The sequence below is a fragment of the Astatotilapia calliptera genome, chromosome 13 (assembly GCF_900246225.1).
Source record: "Astatotilapia calliptera chromosome 13, fAstCal1.2, whole genome shotgun sequence".
NCBI classification, from domain to species: domain Eukaryota; kingdom Metazoa; phylum Chordata; class Actinopteri; order Cichliformes; family Cichlidae; genus Astatotilapia; species Astatotilapia calliptera.
The window spans coordinates 32,271,843-32,292,270 of record NC_039314.1 but is presented as its reverse complement, the minus strand read 5'-3'; the positions used below and the strand labels follow the sequence as shown (position 1 = coordinate 32,292,270).

The window sequence follows — 20,428 nt, the reverse complement described above, 5'->3', positions numbered from 1 at the left end:
ATGGTGAAGTTCAGTGTTTCCCCATGAAGCATGAAAATGCTGTAACTCACCATGAAACAGGAAGCTGTTGTTCCTAGATCAGGATTCTTAAGTGAAGGCTTTCACTGTGTTAATGAGTTTGCTACAGACTGTGGTAGCAGCTAGCTCCATATTTACGTCTATCTGCATGTGAACCAGATGTTTGTGAACAAGACATTAGTGTTAATGAGCTGTTAGCTGTTAGCATTAACTCATATGACCTTCCTGGGCAGCGTCCTACTCTACAAATCAGACTTCAGATACACTGACAGTGGGGACACACACACTGTTGCATGTGTATGTGAGTGGAACAACCTGGCGTACAGGAAGGACATCACTCACTTTATCATCTGATGTGAACTCAACCACCTACACATCCACACTAGTGAGAACTCCCATCACAGTGAACATGCACGGTTTTGGCACTGATGTCGTGGACAAGTACAAATTCCTGGATGTTCACCTTCACAATAAACCGGACTGGTCAGAAAACACTCCAGATCTGTACGAGAAAGGACAACGTCAGCTCCTGTCTTCCTTCTCTCACTCCAACCAGTCGCAGCAGATGGCCCCGCCCCCCTGAGCCGGGGGTTTCTTCCTGTTAAAAGGGAGTTTTTCCTTCCCACTGTGGCCAAAGTGCTTGCTCACAGGGGGTCACATGATTGTTGGGTTTTTCTCTGTATGTGTTATTGTAGGGTCTACTGTGAAGCGCCTTGAGGCCACTGTTGTTGTGTATAAATAAAATTGAACTGAAGCTCTGCTGGGCAGGCTGAGGTGTGCGGGACTTTTTCAGTGACGCTCCTGCAGTCTTTTACCTTCTAACACCTTTGTACAGGTGACAACTCCCCTGGTGGGAAGGTCATCCCTTCATCCCAACAGCAGTCACACTGTAAAATACAGATAACTGCTGAAATATATGTACATCATCACTCCCACTGCACTTCATGTGCACATAAAAAATATCGAGTTCTAGTTACTCTTGGAAATCTTTTTTTGCCCAAATTCAATTTTTCTTCCTCACTGTTGTGCTGCTATAGTCCCCACGGTGGGATTCATAAAGTCTATTTATATCTGTCTATGCATCTCTCTATATATGTACTTATCCAGCCATCGTTCAAATTTGGCAGCTTAAGGTAATGTTTTTAAAAACAATAAAAAAGACTCTTAAAGTCTGTCCTAAACCAAAAAGGAGGGCAGCTGTTTTGTTGTAGTTAATCAAATTTCTCCCAGAGATTTCATCTGACCACCATGAGCATTGGTGAGTTCAACCTAATGACCCTGGCGATGCTAAATTGCGAAGCATGTGAGTTTGTTTTTTTTAACTGAAGGACACGTCTGTGATGTCAAATTTGGATTATTCACTACAGGACATTAAATTGTTAAAAACATCCTAAACCTTACAACTGATAAAATCATCTGTTTCTATATGAAATGTTCAGTGTTAATATCACATACAGGAACACATCATTAGTGAGTGACCTCATACACCACCCACTGGCCACGGGTAGTAACAACAGTTAGAAATCATCCACCCGACTACAGCAAACACCTCCACAGTGTCAAGTCACGACATGCACTGAGGTGAAAGGGCCCTATGATTTAACTGTTATTATATCATCATTACTATTTGGCAGCTTTAACAAAATAAACTGTAAATTAGTGGCAAATAAAGTCTATTTATCTTGTCCTAGTACCTGTCCTTTGGCAAACCCGCAGAGAAGTCGTGAGCAGTCATGGTTGATGCTCAGGGCAGAGACGGCGCCAAACTCTGCTCCAGTCGTCTTGGTACCCAGACAGAGCCGCAAGGCCTGGTTGGTATCTGGAGAGGAAGAGGCCGTTTAGCTGACAGAGCAGGAGAAAAACAGGCAAAAGACACACTGAAAGTTGTCCCAGTCCTCAGTTTTACGAGTGCAATACCAGAATTAAAAAGCACATAATTTAAACATAAAAACAAAACTGACACTAAATGAAGAGCCATAAAAGTAATCAAAGTACTGTAAATAAAAATAAACAAATGAAACCAAATAACATGCCAAACCAAAGTGCACACAAAGAGTGATGTTTCAGGCTGAACACCAGACGAACAACATTCAGGAGGATCTGACAGACGTGGTCATACCTTTTCCTGCTCAGGCATCATAATGTCAGCAACACAGAGAGACACTGATCAGCCCTGCTGCAAGTTAAATACTGAGCAAATTCCAGTTAAACCACATCACAGTTAGAACATCATCCCTGAAGCCTCTGTTCCTGCGTGTGTGTTTGTAAATTCGCTTATTAGCAAGTGTTGTGTGTCTCTGAAATAACAGTGAAGTTTGCCTGGCAGAATGCTGTTACTGAAGTTACACATCTGTCATGTTTAAAAGGGACTTCTGCAACATTTTATAAAGTAGAACCAAAGCAATGATGCTAAGACGAAATAAAGACAGAAATGCATGACTTCATCTCTTTTAGGGAAATCAAACCAGCTTAAAAGCTCAGTGGTGTTTATGTGCGGCAGTGTGCGTAACACACGCTGTAAAGCAGTACCATCCTGAAGTCCCACCTTGTACAAACATTCGATAACCACCTTAAAGGTCTAACCACTGTTAGATACGGCAGAGAAACAGAGGGGTGGGACGCTCTGAACATGAGATAAGGAGTCAGGTGGTACGTTGTGATTACCTGAGTCAATATAACCTGGTGTGATAACAGCTAATGCACAGTGGGACTCGTTCATACCCGGACTAACAATCCGTTTGCTCAAACTGTTTTTGTATTTTTCAGTGATACAAAGGTAAGTGTTCCACTATGGTTCAAACTTACCTTTACTGATGTGAGCTAATGATGCTGTTTGTGGCTTCATTTCCAGGTAATATCTGGCTTTCAATACCAGATTTTCTGCACCACATTTATTCATTGATTAGTCTTATTTTGCCAACTACTTCATCTGAGTGTCATTTTATAGTCTGGATATTTGGCACAGTCAAAGTTTGAGTCGACCGTCTGACTGGTTAGATCCTTATTTGGAACTTAGGTTGCTAAAATAAAACATGCATACATTAATATAAGCATGCTTTATGTAATACAAATTAAAGGTGCTAAGTAAATGTAAACTAACAATGACAGCTACATATAAAAGATACATTTGAATAATTACTTAATCCATCAACATGTCTACTGGGCCCCAGCCCAGCAAGACTGTCTTATATTATCAAGACTTTCATATTAAACGTCATCAATTCATCTCTCTTAATTCTTGTTCCACCATTGGCCCACTTAGTCAACTGTCATTGTGAATTCAGATGATAACTTGTGATTTCACAGAAAACAGGTCTGCATTTTCTATTTCCAGGCCTCACTCGTGTAATTCTAGCCACTGTCACCACATCATTAAGCAAAACACAGCTCACTACGTTTGACGACTGTGTCTTCCCTTTAAAAATGGTGATATAAGTGAAAGGCTATGTTCTGATTCACAGCCTCCTCCTGCCATCACATCAACACGATGCCTCATCGCAGCTGTTCTGTTGAGATTAACAACAACTCCGGCTACACTCTGGCCAATCCAAGGTGCGGTGTTACTTCTGTACTTTCCATCTGATGCAAGTTTCAAGAATGGGTTTAATGCAACATAAATCATCTTTTGCTGCCAATACAAACAGTCTAAAATGCTCAAATCTACTCAGTATGCACATGGCAATACTGCAGACACTTGTGATGTTCTCAATTTAGCAAGTAAGTAAAATTTATTTAGATAGCGCTTTTCACAGGTAAAAAAAATCAAAGTGCTTTACAACACAGGAAATGGCAATATAAAACAATATGACAGCAAATCAATGATGTCATTATGGTCCAGTTCTCTATGTAATGTTTGAGTTTTAGGGGAATTTGCAAATATTGAGAGAAAGAACCAGAAGGCTGTCGGTCATGAGTTTTACAAACTGGCTGCGATGGTCACTGGTGCAGGGACGACCTCATTGGCTGTTGGTTTCAGCACGCCATGTGAGGAACACAGTCATGCTGTTGAGGATGCAGCAGAGAAGTTGTCGCCTTTATTTAGACATGAATTCTCCAGATGTGCTGCTCCAGAACAAAAAAGACGCTGTTGGTCATTTCTGCCATATCGTTACAGTAAAGATGCAACTGCTAGTTAGCCATTAGCATGCAGAAATCCTGTCAGCCCTCATGGTGAACCATGAGACGGTTCTTTGAGTTCATGTGCTGTCGAGCCAAGAAAAAGTAGTCAAGATGATGATGTGACCCAAGCCACGATGTATAAGACGGCTGCAGAATGAAACCCACACACCTAAAGCACAGTGGTGTGGTGGTTAGCGACATTGCCTAACATCGGAAAGGTCCTGGGTTTGAATCCATCAGCTTTCTGGGGCCATTCTGTGTGCAGTCTGCATGGGTTTTCTGGCTTCCTCCCACAGTCCAAAACCGTGCAAATGAAGTTAACTGGTGACTCTAAAGTGGCTGTAGGTGCTAATGGTTCTCTGTCTCTTTATGCTAGCATGAGATAGGTTGGGGACATGTCCTGTTCAGGGTGTACTCTGTCTCTTGTCTTATGAAAGCCTGAATAAGCTCCAGCCCAACCATGATGGATGACCACGTCAATAATTATAGTTGGTTATAATCTTTTTAAACCTTTGGGTTTATCATTGTTGAAAACTTATTTACAAGCACAAATATAATAAAACTGTGTGCAAAATCCAACACAGCCAGTGCACATCTGAGCAAATGGAAAGAGGAAAAGTGTTTGTTTTGCAAATTCTTACCAAAGTAAAATCCTAAAATGAATGAATCCATTACTTGCATCAGAAGTTCTTCAATGATCTGCATAAGGGTGGATAGAAAATAATGATCCAGCACATTTTTATGGACACTTGTGTAGCTTGCCTGTAGCTTCATGTGGGAGGTGAAAAACAGCAGCTCAATGTGTCACTTTTGAGGTGGATTAAATGCACATTACTCCTGATGATGGTAAACAGCACACTATTGTGCAAAGGTGTCAAACATCCGGCCCGTGAGATCATTTCATTGGTCAGTTATTAACGGCCTGTCGGTATGTGGAAATCAAATCATCAGCCCTACTGAGAATCCATGTGGGCAGGGCTGGGACTATTTTAATGGGCACACCATGCAGGCATTCACATGCAAAGACCATTATGTGACAGCACGTATGCCATAAACATGCAGAACATGTTTACTTTTCTACAAAAACATGCAGAAAAACAGTTAAATATGAAATTTCTTTACACTGACAGAAAGGAGCGTCTCACCCATTACTGATCAAAATGGGCTGTATGTGAGTCTGACACATGTGCTCTAGATAGTCCAAAAACATGAATCCACTGCAGCAAAAACACCATCAATCCTCTACAAGCACAGCAAAGACAGCACACCTACACAATCATTATGGGCAGAATCACTAACGCAAAGCTAGGAAGAAGAAATCCCACAGTGACGTTTAAGCAGAACGTATGCTAACCCCAACCAAGCAGTCCAAGAGTATGTTTGTGTGTAACAAAGCTGATCTCTCATCTTTAGCCCTGCTGCTTCCTGTTTTGCACTTTATTCAATTTATTAAAATGAAACTCCTCCATACATTCGCCCTATAAGGATAAGGGTTGGAGCACGTATGTGGGTATAAGTTTATTGTTACTTTTGTTGTGTAACTTCAATAATGCGAATGAGAAACCAAAAGCGTCACAGCCCTGTTGGGTTGTTCAGCTCTTACAATACTGTTGTGCATGCAATGTGTCCTATTGACTGCATTATTGTTACATAGTTTAGACAAACAGTGTTTACTTATTGGAAAGTATAACCAGAAGAACTGGTCAAAGTGTTTCTGTTAGACCCATCTAACACACTGTGTCTCCATGCTTAGGGCTTTCAGTGAGAGTGGCAAATGCGAGGTCCCTTTGCCACCCATGGTAGGTCCCTGCTCTGAAGCCAGTGCACTGTTCAACAAAGTCACTGGCAGTGCAACTGGAGCAGTTGGAGTCTTCACCTATGACCTTGTCAACCCTGACATGAACGACTATAGCCACATCATGGCTGTCATGTTCTCCGTGCCGTATGATCGAAGCCTCTACTCCAACTGGTTTGCCGTGGGGATCTTTGACAAAGGAACCGACTGTGACTATAATCTTTATGACATCATGTATAATGGGAGTGAAAATAGTTTCGTAAGAGCCAAGGCTGACGGGTCCTGCATTTCTTATGAAGGTGACTACGTTATTGTCAGTGCCTCCATGTCTGATTCAGGTGAAGCAGTCCTGAGGGTGGATGTCAATGACACAGGGATGTACTAACACAACAGACGCAAGATGTTACACAAGTAAAACAATCACTGGCATCCCACTACGTATCTGCAAGGGTCAATCAACTGGTAAAACTGGTCACTTGCTAAAGTGCTGATTTCAGTGTAAACGAGTGCATGCCGTTGTATACTCAAGAGTGCTTTCTCTAGACTGATTCATGAAAGATTTGTATGTATCAAAAACAGGTTTTCTTTGTAACCAGTGTATAACGTAACAATAAATCTAAACCTTTACCTGATTTAAATTTGTCCCTCTTCTGTTCAACATCACCTCCGGATTCTGCAGAAGTATTTCTCTGTTTATTATCTCAGTCTTTAGGTCCATTCTGTCGAACGGTGGGCCTCAAATATACACAAGATCAAATTCCCTTTCAAACCGACACTAGAACCACTAATGGTGATGGAAGGACCTCGAGCTGTTCTGAACACTTTCAGTGCTAAAGAGTCAACTTGGAGTCAACTGAAACGCCAGGCTGTTTTGAACATTTAAAAACACCCAAACTGTTCTCCAGGGTGAGAATGTCAAAGGGCGCTGTAGCATCCTGAGATGATTCAGCAGAAATGAACAAAAATGTTTGGTGCGTGCCAGGACGGCAGCAGCACAGAGGACACTGACAAAGTGTTGCCTCCTTCCTGATTCCCTGTGTTTTTGTATGTTCGTTACACTTAACTGTTTCAGATCAAACAAATTTGAATATTAGACAAAGATAACACAAGTAAACACAAAACGCAGATTCTAAATGAAGGTGTTTTTCTTATTAAGGAGAAAAACCCAAACATACCTGTGTGAAGCACTGATTGCCCCTGAACCTAATAACTGATTGGGTCACCTTTAACAGCAACGACTGCAATCGAGCCTTTGTGATGACTGGCAGTGAGTCTTTTACAGCACTTTTTGGCCCACTCATCTCTGCAAACTGTTTTACTACAGCCACATTCGGTGGGTTTTCAAGCATGAACCGCCTTTAAGGTCATGCCGCAGCATCTCAATCGGGTTCAGGTCAGGACTTTGTCTGGGCCAACCCAAAGTCTTCATGTTGGTTTGCTTTACCCACTCAGAGGTGGACTGGCTGCTGTGTATTGGACCTTTGTCCTGCTGCTGAGCCCAAGGGCACAATGAATGAAATACGTAAGAGCGATACAGTGATAAATGAATAGTTATCCTTAAGAACTATTTTCCTTTTTTTCACCGTTTCTCTTATCAATTTTGCACAATTGTGTCTAATTTACTTCATTTGTATTTGTCAGATCTGGTTTTTGCTCACCGGTGCCACACATGTATGTTCTATCTTTTATGTGTTTTCTGTATTTGCTTTCCTTTACATCTTTACCTTTGTGTGTTATTGAGTAAATAAGACTTGTAGACTCAGCACTTCTACTACAAGTATAAATAAAAAAATTAAAAGAAAAGAAAGGCACAGCACACATAAAACAAACAAAACAAGACGAGAAAGAAAATAAAAATAGCAAATAAAATAAAGAACAAGTCAACGCCAAGTATCATTTTCTAAATTATTCCCTTCATAATGTCTCAGAAGCTCAGCTAAAGGCGACCACGTTTCTGCTGAGAAGGTGATTGGCTGCAGACTCCCATCTCTGCAGGACCTGTACACCTCCAGGACACTGGGGCGCGCAGCTCGGATCTCAGCTGACCCTTCTCACCCTGGACACAGTCTGTTTGACCTGCTCCCCTCAGGCAGGAGGCTCCGGTCCATTCGCACCAGAACCTCTCGCCATAAGAACAGTTTCTTCCCCTCTGCTGTTGGACTCATGAACAATAACCATATGACTGTCCCCGCCACTAACACATGACCCTACGCTGTGTCACTGCATCATTTCATGTTTGGCACTGATCACCACCTGCACTCATGTATATATCTTTCTACGTAGCACTTTTAATTCTTATTCTTTTATTTTTCCATGTCTATTTAAGTGCTATTTATGACACTATGTTTGCACTGAAGCACCGCAGCAATTTCCTAATGTTGTAAACCTGCTCAACATTTGGCAATAAACCCCTTTCTGATTCTGATTCTGATTCTGATTAAGATCTGCTCCCTCTCCTCTGACAATAAGTAAGTGTGTCCAATTCAGCACATGATGATGCCTCCTGCACCCACCTATCACTTTAGCGTACATCTATTTTCTTCCAACACAAAGATATTCACCGCCTGGCCTGCAGGAGGCCAAAGTCGATCCATTTTAGCTGTGTGGAGCTAAAACCACAGTTCTCTGGATATATAACCAGCTCGTGGCAGTTATCTGACTGTGTGGTTGGACCAGTCAGTCCAGTAAGGAATATTAAACAGTGTTAAACCTGTTCTTTTTAAATGGCAAACACCATCACAAGTAAATGGACTGGTTCTTATACAGCACTTTTCATCCATTTACACAAAGTTGATTACACTGGAGAGCAACTCGGGCTTCAGTATCTTGTTAGCATACATTAGCATGCTAACTGGAGCAGCCAGGGATCAAATCACCAACTTCCCAATTAGTAGATGATGTCTCTACGTCCTGAGCTACAGCCAATCCTACAGTAGTTGAAAAACGTGCTGAAACCTCTGTACTGTGGCTTTCCAAACACACATATCCTAATGCTAGAGTACAACTAAGGCGGTTAATATGCTGAAACCCGTGGACCTATCATCTGAAATGTACAGGCATGAAAATGGAAGTGCAGAGAGCTTCTAGCAGTCTACAAAACACAATGTAGTTACATTGTCCTGTAACTGTTGTTGCAATGATACTTACTGTGAAATGCACTTCTAATAATTGTGATCATGTTTCCTGATAACAAATGGTTACTTTGTGATGAAATAAATCAAATTCAATCCCATTTTTAGAAGCACAAAGACGGTCTTTATTCAAGCAAGTCAGGAGGTCAGTTGTGATGTACACAGGAAAACATCAGGACTTTGTGCAGCACACATTCTGCTTTTAAAATTTCATACAGTTCATTTCCCATTTGTAATGTGACGCTGAAGCCGTAGCAAATTTGCCTGTATGCTTTATTACTGCATCGCTACATTAATAAACGAATGCAAACGAACTGTAACTGATTAAAGACTGTGGAGCCACATATTCATCTTTACTGTAACAAACATTTTAGATTCCACAGATCTGTTTGACCAGTGTAAAGACACATTCATCGATGCAAAGGCAGCGCGTGCACTTTCATCACGTCATCAGCATCTTCATGGCTAAATGATCCAACCTGGATTGACACATTCCACATGTACTCAAACTGATGCCAGTTTTTGAGCGACCTCACAGTTGCCCTGCTCCAAGCTGCTTCTTTACACTCGTGAAATGAGCTATCGCCCCCTTAGCGCAGAACAGTCCAACATGGTCCTACATGATGGCCTCTCTGTCTGCCAGTGCCACATAAAACGCTACCGTTAGCTGTGATGTGACAGTCACTGAGTATCCTTCATCTGCGTCTCAACAACACCAACGCTGAACGTAACATGCTGTAGTTGGCTAAACCACTGTTGTGTATCTTCAATACAAACATCTGCAGTCAAACCTAGATTCCTGTCAATCAGTAAGTCAAGTGTTTGGGGTTTGCTTCTATTTATGGGCTTCTTTCTGGTTCATTGGTGATAAAGTGATACAGTTATTCTCAAAGGGAAATATTGTTGACAGTGTAAATGTAAATAGACAGTATTACAGTTCAGACTTACCAAAGACCAAAGCCAGACCATGAGACGTTCCCACAGCAATGACACCCGACACTGTCTGAAGACACGGGGACGTACAGCTCAGAACAGACTAAACATGGAAGCGTTTTCAGATAGACAAGTACAAATGACAAAACACATCAAGGCTCCAAGTGTGACTGCAGCTGACGGCTGTCATTACTTGTCAGGTTCTGCTATGTGCTGATCCACGTCTGTAGTATGTAAAATATTTTTAATTATTGATGCAGGTGTACATATTCAGTCACTACACACTCTTTGTGTTGAGATGAACTACTTAGTAAATACTCACTATAGCTGTTGGAAGTCCAGCGTCCACTTTGTCCTGAGTGAAGACACAAAATGTTTTAGTTAAGAGTAGGGATGGGTATCGAAACCCGGTTCTTGTTGAGAACCGGTTCCCACTGTTTCAATTCCTTGGGATTGTTTGTCATTTTTGCAAACGATTCCCTTATCGATTCCAGTCGCCCCGAATGACGTCACCACGTTGCAGAGCGTCATTTACCTGGCAGGAAACACGGCGGCTCAAACGCTCAAAAGTTTGGTTATACTTTACGAGAACGGATGACAACAGGGCAACTTGCAGTACTTGCAAAGTAGATGCTTCATTTAAGGGAGGAAACACTACGAATATGCAAAAGCATTTGCTCACAAAACACACGATGACCTTAAATGAATGTCGTGTTTTTAATTCCACTTGACTCGTGAATCTCAACCCAGCAGCAGCGGTAACGTTTGCACGTCCTCTCCCGTTAATGCAGCAGGTAAATAATCAACAACAGTGCATATTATGTTAGTGCGATCTGCCTTATTACAAACCTGCCATTACTGTGCATTTAGGTGATCATGATGAGACAGAGTCTGGCACAGATGCTGGCAGTTCTCGCTGCAGTCTACCGGTAGCGTCTCCTTTCAGGCAGGATAGACAAACGTCACCGAGCAGAGACTCAGTTTGTGGTCAAAGGCTTGCAGCCGTTTGCCACAGCAGGTGATTTTCAGTAAGTAAATGTGTTTAATTGTAGGCAGGGACATTACTGGATATTCTTGTGTAATTGCTACAGAAGAATATTTATTTTATTATTTTACATTTACAATTTTTTCCTGGGGGCCCTGTGACACCCACTGAAGAGATCTCTTAAGATGTCACTGTTGGGTTTGTAAGGCCATGTTACTCCTAAATGTCTGTCTTGTTCAAAGAGAAGATATAAAACAAAGTTCTAAGCTAATCGATTTGTGAAAATCTTATCAATACCCATCCCTAGTTAAGAATGAGGAACGTTTGAAATTCAGATTTTGATTCTGCAGCTGTGTTATTCATTTTCTGTGCTAAACTCTTTCAGATTGCTCGTAGAGATAAAAACCCACTCGAGTATTATAAAGCTGGGTAAGAAGTCTTAGACTAGGTTAAAGTACAGACTTGAGCTTTGGGTCAAGCAGCTCTTATGTTAGGATAAGACTGTAAACATGTTGTGTGTCTGTGTTTCTGTGATTGTGTAAATGCAGCTTTACATTTTGAGGACACACTCTGGTTTCAGGTGAGTTTCACAAAGCGTCAGTATGAATGAAATCAAACACGATGATTTTCTAGGGCAGACTTTCCGTTTGAATTCATTTTTTGAAATGATAAATAATGCATCACACGGATGCAGTGATGCTCTTAACAAAGAAAGAACATATTTTGTGCTCTTCCAGGTTTTTTAGTGCTGCTCAGTGAACACCACCCTGATTGATTTAGCCACCGACTTGCTGTTATCTCCGACAGATTCATTGTTTCATTTGTGTAGCTTATTTATGGCCGGCTTCACCTGCAGAGCTCCAGTGAACAGTTACTAAATGAAAGGTCAACACTTATCAGCTTCATTTGCTTTGAATTAAGAGAACAGGTCTCACCTGGGTATTTAAAGGTTTTGCAGTCACCTATTTAACTCATTCTCTGCCTCTGACGATGGAGGACTGTGTTTGGAAAGTTGCACATTTTTGTTAAACCCCGTCGAGCAAAGCTAAACATATACAATGTATACAATTCTCTGTGGTGGTGTCCAGAGTTACAAAGTTACCACAAACCAAAAAAGAGTGTGGAAACATAGGAACTGGTTTGTATGTAGCTGTGATGGTTGTGGATGTGTGTTACAGCCTTACAGCAGCAGACACGATCTGTGCAGAGATGCCCTTCAGCAGGCTGTGTCGAAGGACACATCCATGAACTGTTGAACTCATGTCCACGGTCCTCTTCCTTCTTTAACACAGACACATAAAAACAGAGGTAAAGAAAAGCAAACACACAAACAAATGCATTTATTAACTTAACTCCATGCACTCACACTGGCTGGCTGCTTCTCCTGCTATCAGAACAACGTTGTTTCCTTTTCCGTTACAGCAGCAACTACCAAGCAGTACCCGACACACTCAAGACACACCTTTAATTTATACTCCTAAATAAAGCTTCTACATAAAGCGTTTAAAATTTGGACTAATTGCAAATTAAAATTACTGACAAATTGAAATATTTGTATGTATTGATTTTAGTCTGATTCTTCAGATCATCACTTTTCTTTTTTCTCTACATAGAAATGTAAGAATAGCAATTTGTGTGTGTGTGTGTGTGTGTGTGTGCGTGTGCGTGTGTGTGTCTGTGCGTGTGTGTGTGTGCGTGTGTGTGTGTGTGTATGTCTGTGCGTGTGTGTGTGTGTGTGTGTGTGTGTGTGTGTGTGTGTGTATGTCTGTGCGTGTGTGTGTGTATGTCTGTGCGTGTGTGTGTGTGTGTGTGTGTGTGTGTGTGTGTGTGTGTGTGTGTGTGTGTGCACATGCCGTTTAAGGTGTGATGGGTCTCCGCTGTCAGAGCTGGCCAGAGAGGAGGTCTCGCAGGAGTGAGCATCCATGTTGTCTGTGTTTAGGATGCAGGTGTCCTCCAGTACAAACGGTTCCTCCTCATCCTCCAGCTGCAGCAGAGCACAACATTACAGTTAATACTGGAGAAATGTCCCTCTGTGATTGTGTTTATATGTCTGTGACTGCAGCAATACTGCACAGATGAGAGAAGGCAGATTTCCTGTGATGCGTGCCTTAAAGGGCATATGTTGTTCAGCGATGCCACCGAGGCTTTGGTTCTTTCAGACGTGCTGGAGTTTACTGACTGATGTAACGGTGGCCGTGCTTTTGGCCCCTCTGCTTTGAAACAACCTGCAAGAGGAGACTTTCAAACTCTCCTTTCAGAAACGTGCTGTCACTTAATGTAATCACTGTCTCTTCTTCTGTCTGTCTTCTATTTTTAACTTTCTAAAGCAGACCTGGGAAATGCAGAGCAAGAGGGCAACATCCGGCCATGGGCTGGCCAGGACCGGCCCACGTGAGCTGGGATTCACATGTAAATAAGTTTACATCATGGAGTTTGTCTCATTTCAGCCATCAAACATTTAGACTGAGGTTTTAGCCATTTCTGATGAAGTTATCCCGTCTTTCACAGCTCCACCTCAGACACTGACCCAACAGTGTCTCATGTCCCTGTGCCTGCTAACCCAACTAAAAGCTCAGATTAATAATGTCCCCAAACCAAAAACACCAAATCATAAACCAGAATATAAAAACTAGAGATGGCACGATACCACTTTTTAATGTCCGATACCGATATCATAAATTTGGATATCTGCCGATACCGATATGAATCCGATATAGCGTATTTGGTAATCAATAAAACTGTTTTTTAATATCTTGCTGCATTTTGTATAAGTTCATACTCAAGTTTAAAAAACAAGAGACTGAAGCTGTTCTGTTAAACCTGTATGCAAAAAACACACTGCAGCCAAAACATTTCATAGTTCAGCAACACTGATCAATCTAATAAACTTAAACCTGCTCCATCCTCCCTGTTCTGGTGTTTTACAGAGTACTTAGTGGAAATATTAAGCAACCCAACTAATAGGGTTCCAACTCCCAGCAAAAATATTGGGGAACCACCCCCCGCCCTTAATCGATGTAATCAACTTTAATTTAATACAAGTGTAAAACAATGCACAGAAATCAATTATTTTTCTACAATATTTAAATATTCAATTCAATTCAACTTTATTTATATAGTGCCAAATCACAACAAAAGTCGCCTCAAGGCGCTTCATAGATTCAACATCTTTCTTCAACAGAACTGCAGACTGCACAGATGGTATCTTCCCAAAGGCAAAAGTACTGTAGCTTACTAGATTAGATTTGATATACCTTTATTAGTCCCACAAGGGGAAATTAGGGTGTATATTAGACTTATTAGTTACTATATACAATAATGGATTTCTATACATTTCATCAGGTGACCACTTTTGTTGTAAGATTCAGATAATTATTTATTCAAAGTTTTTAAATGAGAATAAGAAAGAAAAGTATTTCTTTGCGCCCCCCTCTCCCTGTTAATGCCCTACCTGCCCCCCCTGGCAACACTTTGCTAGACCCGCCCCTGCACAGTTACCAGCTGTCAGCTACTTAGAAAAGGATGCTGGGGTTATTTATCTCTCAGAAACAGTTCATAACTTCAACTCATTCATGTCACCTAAAAGGTAAACCTGTTTCTCCATCACCTGTTCAGCTCTGATGATTCAGTAAGGACATCTCCTGGTTTCATCTTCATGTTTCCCTCTCACCACATATCCAAACCGACATCATGACCAGCAGGTTTACAGCTGTGGCTCCAGCAAACATCAGCTGATACTAGAAATTAATATTAAATAAATTCTAACAACAGCTGATCAAGCTTAAACGTGCTGCTGCTGTTTACCGCGACATCCGCTGGTTTCCTCTTTCTGGCGCAAAGTGGGCGATAAACAAACAAGAGAGCCGATCAGCTGATCACTGATCAGTTTTCATGATTAAAGTAGAAACAGGAGAGGGAGGGGAGAGAATGAGAGAAGTAGATGCAACTGCGCAGCAAAGACAGAACAACTCCAGCTTTGTGTCTATTTTTTAATTCTAGTCCGGGACAAATCGCTTCCTTTTCACCTCAGTATGGAGCTCAGTCCAGCTGTGGCTCAATACATCAGTTGCTTAACGTGGAAATACACATCCAGGGATGAGCTTACACACCTCACTTCTCTGGGAGAGTTTTCCCCGAGATGAAATGCCGCAGTTAGGAAGCATGTAGGAGGCTCCAAATGCTCCAGACCGCCGTCTCGCAGACAACAGCCGCTCTGTCACGTGACACATGCTGCTCTGATGCGCCGAGCTGGGTTACGCCAAGTAGCGCGTTTTGTGAGGGGATTTTGTGATACTTCGGGTCGGATTACATTTTTTATTTCTCTCCGATATCCGATCCAGTAATTTAGGTCAGTATCGGAGCGATATCGATACGTCATATCGATCGGTCCATCTCTAACAAAAACTGAAAATCTGAACCAAAAGCCAGGGGCTACTGAATCCTGACTGAAACTCTCAAAACAAATCAAAACTCCACACCTGGCTCACAAACACCTGCACATCACTCACTATAGCATTTACTGACACTGATCATCTATTTTGGAAGCATTCTTCACTTTCATTAGACCACGTCAGCCGGTTAGGTACCCGAGTCCTAGCAGCGAAGGAGCTGTGCAGACATGTGACAGACTCTTTGGATCTCCTCGAGCTGCTGCAGTCATGAATAGTTCGGTTTCATCTTCCAGCTCCAGCCTCACCAACTGAGTGCAGCACACCACAGTCCTGGCTCCACAATGCTGTCGCCAGCTCTTCCCTTACTTTATGCTCAGTCGTTATCCCAGTTACTGACACAAGCTCACAATGTAAGACAGAGTGGCCTGGTCATCAGAAAGCACTAACCTACCAATCTCTGTAATTCTAACATAAGGAACCTTATGTTATTATGAAAAGGATTTCATTACCTCTTAAAAATGAGACCCTTTAGTTCTCATTGAGACTGTGCCTCACCAGCTGATCCTGTATTAGGCAACATGTGTTTTGTTGTTTTTTGCTCTCTCTCACCTGCCGGGGGCGGTGCTCAGTATGGGCTCCCGCCCCTGGCCCACGCACCTGCCATCTCCACACCTACTGCCTACCCAGGTGATGGCAAGGCCTATTTAAGATGGCAGCACTGTGTTATTCGTCGCTGGATCGTTGAGCTATCAGCGCCAGTCACTCTGCTGGTTTGTATTAATAAACTGACTGTCTACTCTGCAAGGACTCCCGGTCTGCGCCTGAGTCCATTAACTAACACCTGACAGAGGCTTGGCTCGAACCACAGCACCGCTGCCCTCTCAAATCAGCTTTTATGTTCCCTTCTTAAAGTTGACCAGCTCACTGTGGTTGATGATTCTTCTAACACTGACCAAGTCATTGAATTTAGTCCCAGTCAAAACAGTGGGCACCACCCTCGACCGCGTTTTCACCCTGGATCTATCCTGTGTGTGTCCGTTTTACTGTTTTGTAAGGTATTTTTCACACTTCTAAAAGTTTTGCCTTCCCACAGGACATCTCGACACTTTTTCCTACCTGCTACATTTTCAGCTCTCTTCTCTCATTTGCCCATCTGAGCACCTACCTCTTTATTATCTTGGTGCTGGCCACAATACTTCAAAAACAGCCACTGTCACCCCTTTGCTTAACCCTCCCAACAGTCGATGTCCTGATGTGCTCGGGTGAAAGAGAGAGTCTGACTTTGTTTCTGCTTGATCTGTGTGCAGCCTTCAACATCACTGAATTGGAATCTCTGGCACTGCTTTCATGTGGTCACATTTTGATCATTTCAGAATTCACATTAGCAATTACTCAAACCCCCCCCCCCCCATATCCATCACCGTCACTCCCTGATAGTAATGCATGAATGGTAAACATGAAATAGTCGGTTACAGCATGAAAGAAACACAAGTGGAGCTCCATTAGGCCTGGGCATCGTTGCTGATTTCTACAACCGATTCATTCTGATTCACAAGGTCAACTCAGAAATATAATTATGGTCATTTATCTTGGATATGTACTGTCAAGTAGGAACCTGCTACACCTTGTAAATTAAAAATATTTAACTCTGTTTCTCTGCAACTACAAACTGAGTGTAAACTGTCTAAGTATAACAAGAAAGCTGACACTTCATCACAGCAGACTGTGTCAAAGTCACTGAGGATAAAACACTGAGGTGTTCCTGGCCCGGTCTTTTGTAGCATATAACGCCCCTGACTATATGCTGCAGTAGATCAAAAATGGAAGAAAACCATGAATCAACATGTGAACATTACCTGATGCTGCTGAAGTGAAGCAGAGCAAACAGAGATTTTAGCTAAGCATTTTCCAATTTGGCACAATGTGTAAAAGCTGAAATTTCTTCAGTACTGAAAAGCAGAAATGGGGCTTTTTGACAGAGAAAAAACGATTTAATTTGAATAGGAATATCGATTTTTTTAACCCACCCCTATATTAGACGCACACAGCAAGGTGTCCTGTCACTGTGCAAGCGCTGGGATAAGTCTGAATGACATTATTCACTTTATGAAAACACAAATCAAGTCAAGTCAATAATCTGCTTTCCATGTCGGAGCTCCCCGATCATGTTTGTATGAAGGATGGGAACTCTCATCGCATCAGATCTAACATTTAACTTAACAACATTTTAACAGGATACAAGAATTATACACGTTATTAGATAAGGATACACTAGACCAGCGGTCCCCCACCTTTTCTGCTCCACGGACAAGTTTAATGTCCGACAATATTTTCATGGACCGGCCTGTAAGGTGTGGCGGATAAAAACAACTAAATAACATGATACGCCCGACACAAAAACTTCTATAAATATGATAATAAACAAGAATTCACCGTGTCCCACATAGCGAGCAGGTCTGGCTCAGATCTGGTATCACGCCGGCACTGCTGGCTGACGCCTGGCATGATGAGACGTAAGTCATCCAGATACAGGCCAGGCCTGGCATAGATGGCACTGTCTTATAGCACATCTGTCCTGATTGTGGTGTATGTGGCCCAGGCCCATAGAAAACAGGTCTGGCCCGGATCTGCCATCAAGCTGGCACTTCTGACTGACCGGTGTCATGGCTGAGTGTATGTCAACCAGATGTGGGCCAGGTCTGGCAATGATGGCAGTGTTTATGTTCCTATTTTCCGGGAGAGTAGAACAGCACTATATAAGAATCAGTCCATTCACTGTCTGAACAGAGGTTTGTCATGTTACTTTTGCACTGTTATGTTCCGGCACATGTTGTCATTACATGGCTTGATTAAGGGATACATTAGGCTGACATCTGAGGCCAGAGCTGAAACTGTTCAGGGCCAGCACAGGGCCAGCAGTGTGCCTGCAACTGGCCTTGTGCTGGCCCATGTGTGGGCCACCTCTGGCAAACCTGATTGATCTGGGCCATCAAAAGGCCGTCATTCTTTGCGGTATGTGGGCCATGTGTAAACACATTGTGTGGGCCAGATCCGGGCCATTCCAGTTTTGCTATGTGGGGTGATTGTGTAACTTTATTAGCAGCCTCCTCCTGAAATGCGCCAACAACATTGAGAGTAACATCCTCCTCTGTGCCCCTTAATGCACTCTCGTCGTTATGGTAACGCGTAAATTTTTTTTTTTTTAAATAAGTGAGTCTGAAGCTGGAAATCTAATGGGTGATGTTGAATGTTATCGGTGTATATGAACCACAGGTTAGATGTCAGTTTAAGGAGAAAGACTACTTCCAGAGTAAGATGGATTAAGTAGGACACAGTGTCCACAGGGGAGAGAGTGGGGACTGGAGAAGACTTCAGTGGACATGTAGGTGAAGAAAACAGATGTGATGAGGAGGTGTTCAGTAGGTATGGTATTAAGGAGAGAAACGCAGAAGGACAGATGTTGGTGGATTCTGATACTTCAGAAGGATGTGGAATATAGCATAGCAAGGCTAGCATGACAGTGGACACAGGAGGATCATATGCAGAAGGGGAGACTGTAAGGTGGTGTCAGAGGGGAATGCAGCCAGGCTCTGTCAGATGGCAGTCTGTAGAATGGCTTCAGACATTAAGAAGACAAAGCGAGTGAAGGCAGAGGCAAGGATTTAAATGGTGGAGGTTGAAGGAGGAGGAATAGTCCACAAAGTTCAGGGAGGAGCTGAGAAAGCACGACTGGAGTGCTGAGGAACTTCTGGTGTATCCTGTTGGACAGAGGAAGGAGAACATGAAGTTTTGGTGATACAGGAAAGCATTCACAGGAAGAGGTTGGCAATGAGAAAGTTCAACAGTCATGGAGATGAACAAAGTAGACAGGAGTGCTGGGAGGCTAGATGTACAACAAAGAGGGAGATGGCAAAGGAAAAGCGTTATGTGAGAACGAACACTGTGGAAAGAGAAAAGGAGTGGGTTCACCACAGCCAAGGTCTAGACACACGTGCAGAGGAGGGAGAAAGGATTTGGACAAAGGATCTCGAAGATAGAGCAGCCAGCAAGGACGAAAAGAAGAAGACCACAGAGAAGGTTCCTGGATGTAGCAATGGAAGACATCAGGGGGGTTGGTGTGAGAGAAGAGGATGCTATGGGTAGGCTGAGACAGAGCCAGGCGATCTGTTGTAGTGACCACCAAACGGAAAAGCCGAAACACGTCATAGAAGTAAGATTAAGGCATTTATGAGTGTTACATTTTCACTATTCCCAATCCAAACGAAAACAGTCTTGCTGGGATACAGATCTTTCTCAGCTTTAACACTGCACACCCATCTGGTCACACAAGTCAGTGCAAGGCTTGTTCCCATGAGGAAAACTCCAGTGTGGGTCTGAAACGTGAGACCCTGCCAGAATGTCAAACTATGTCTGAATCACAGAGAACTTTGATCATTTGTTATTTCGCGAGAATTTGCTCTCGTGACTGCTTTTTTTAAGCTCTTAACTCTGTATGGCATGACAACTAACCACAGCATATGGTAAAATAGAGTGTTTCCTATCTCTATACCACCTGCAGAATATTTTTATTTCTTTCACTAAGCAGCCACTTTGTGTCAGGGAGTTAACCGGTAAGTAGCCAATATCACATTTCTAATGTGCTCTGCTTTGATTAGATTATATGCACCCACATGCTTACTTTGGCGTCCTTTCAAGGGCACTTTGAATAAGCAAACACCGTTTGTCATCAAGTCACTGTAGTCTACTGTCAGTTTGGAAGAAAAATGAATCGTAATCAGATTACAGACACTCCTTTTCTACACAGAGTAACAGTAACAGCCCTCTTATTTGTCCAGTACAGGTGCCTGCATCACAAAACTGTTACACCATCAAGCAACAGCAAGAAGTCACTGCAGCTGATGAAAAACTATTTAAATTGAGAAACAAAAGTGCTTTCACCTCTTACACCAGACACAGAACAGCATCCACACATAAAAGCTATCAGTTGTTATTAGCCAACCAGCTAAAGTATTAAGTCACAACATATGCCTCCGTCTTTTATTATCCTGGCACACAA

The 20,428-nt window shown here is 42.4% G+C and overlaps 2 protein-coding genes across 6 annotated transcripts in view; one reads left to right on the top strand and one right to left on the bottom strand.

Moving 5' to 3' along the window:
• Positions 1-20,428, bottom strand: part of vps8 (VPS8 subunit of CORVET complex) — a 74,909-nt gene that overhangs the window by 47,070 nt on the left and 7,411 nt on the right. Inside the window, exons 3-8 of one of the 4 annotated variants that reach the window (XM_026190278.1) lie at positions 12,835-12,965; positions 12,166-12,262; positions 10,319-10,351; positions 10,012-10,066; positions 2,138-2,143; positions 1,713-1,837 (exon numbers count right to left, since the gene is read on the bottom strand). In XM_026190278.1, coding sequence (XP_026046063.1) covers positions 1,713-1,837; positions 2,138-2,143; positions 10,012-10,066; positions 10,319-10,351; positions 12,166-12,262; positions 12,835-12,965 — 447 coding nt within the window. The remainder of the gene's footprint in view (positions 1-1,712; positions 1,838-2,137; positions 2,144-10,011; positions 10,067-10,318; positions 10,352-12,165; positions 12,263-12,834; positions 12,966-20,428) is intronic. The other 3 variants (XM_026190279.1, XM_026190280.1, XM_026190281.1) reach the window with 3 other exon arrangements.
• Positions 1,787-6,564, top strand: LOC113035039 (DELTA-sagatoxin-Srs1a-like). 2 transcript variants are annotated; one of them, XM_026190286.1, is made up of 3 exons: positions 1,787-2,794; positions 3,480-3,570; positions 5,891-6,564. In XM_026190286.1, exons 2-3 carry the CDS (start codon positions 3,506-3,508, stop codon positions 6,315-6,317), a joined length of 492 nt encoding a protein of 163 aa, XP_026046071.1. In that variant the 5' UTR covers positions 1,787-2,794; positions 3,480-3,505; the 3' UTR covers positions 6,318-6,564. The 2 variants fall into 2 exon arrangements, with proteins under 2 accessions (XP_026046071.1, XP_026046070.1); XM_026190285.1 differs by having other exon boundaries at positions 1,787-3,570.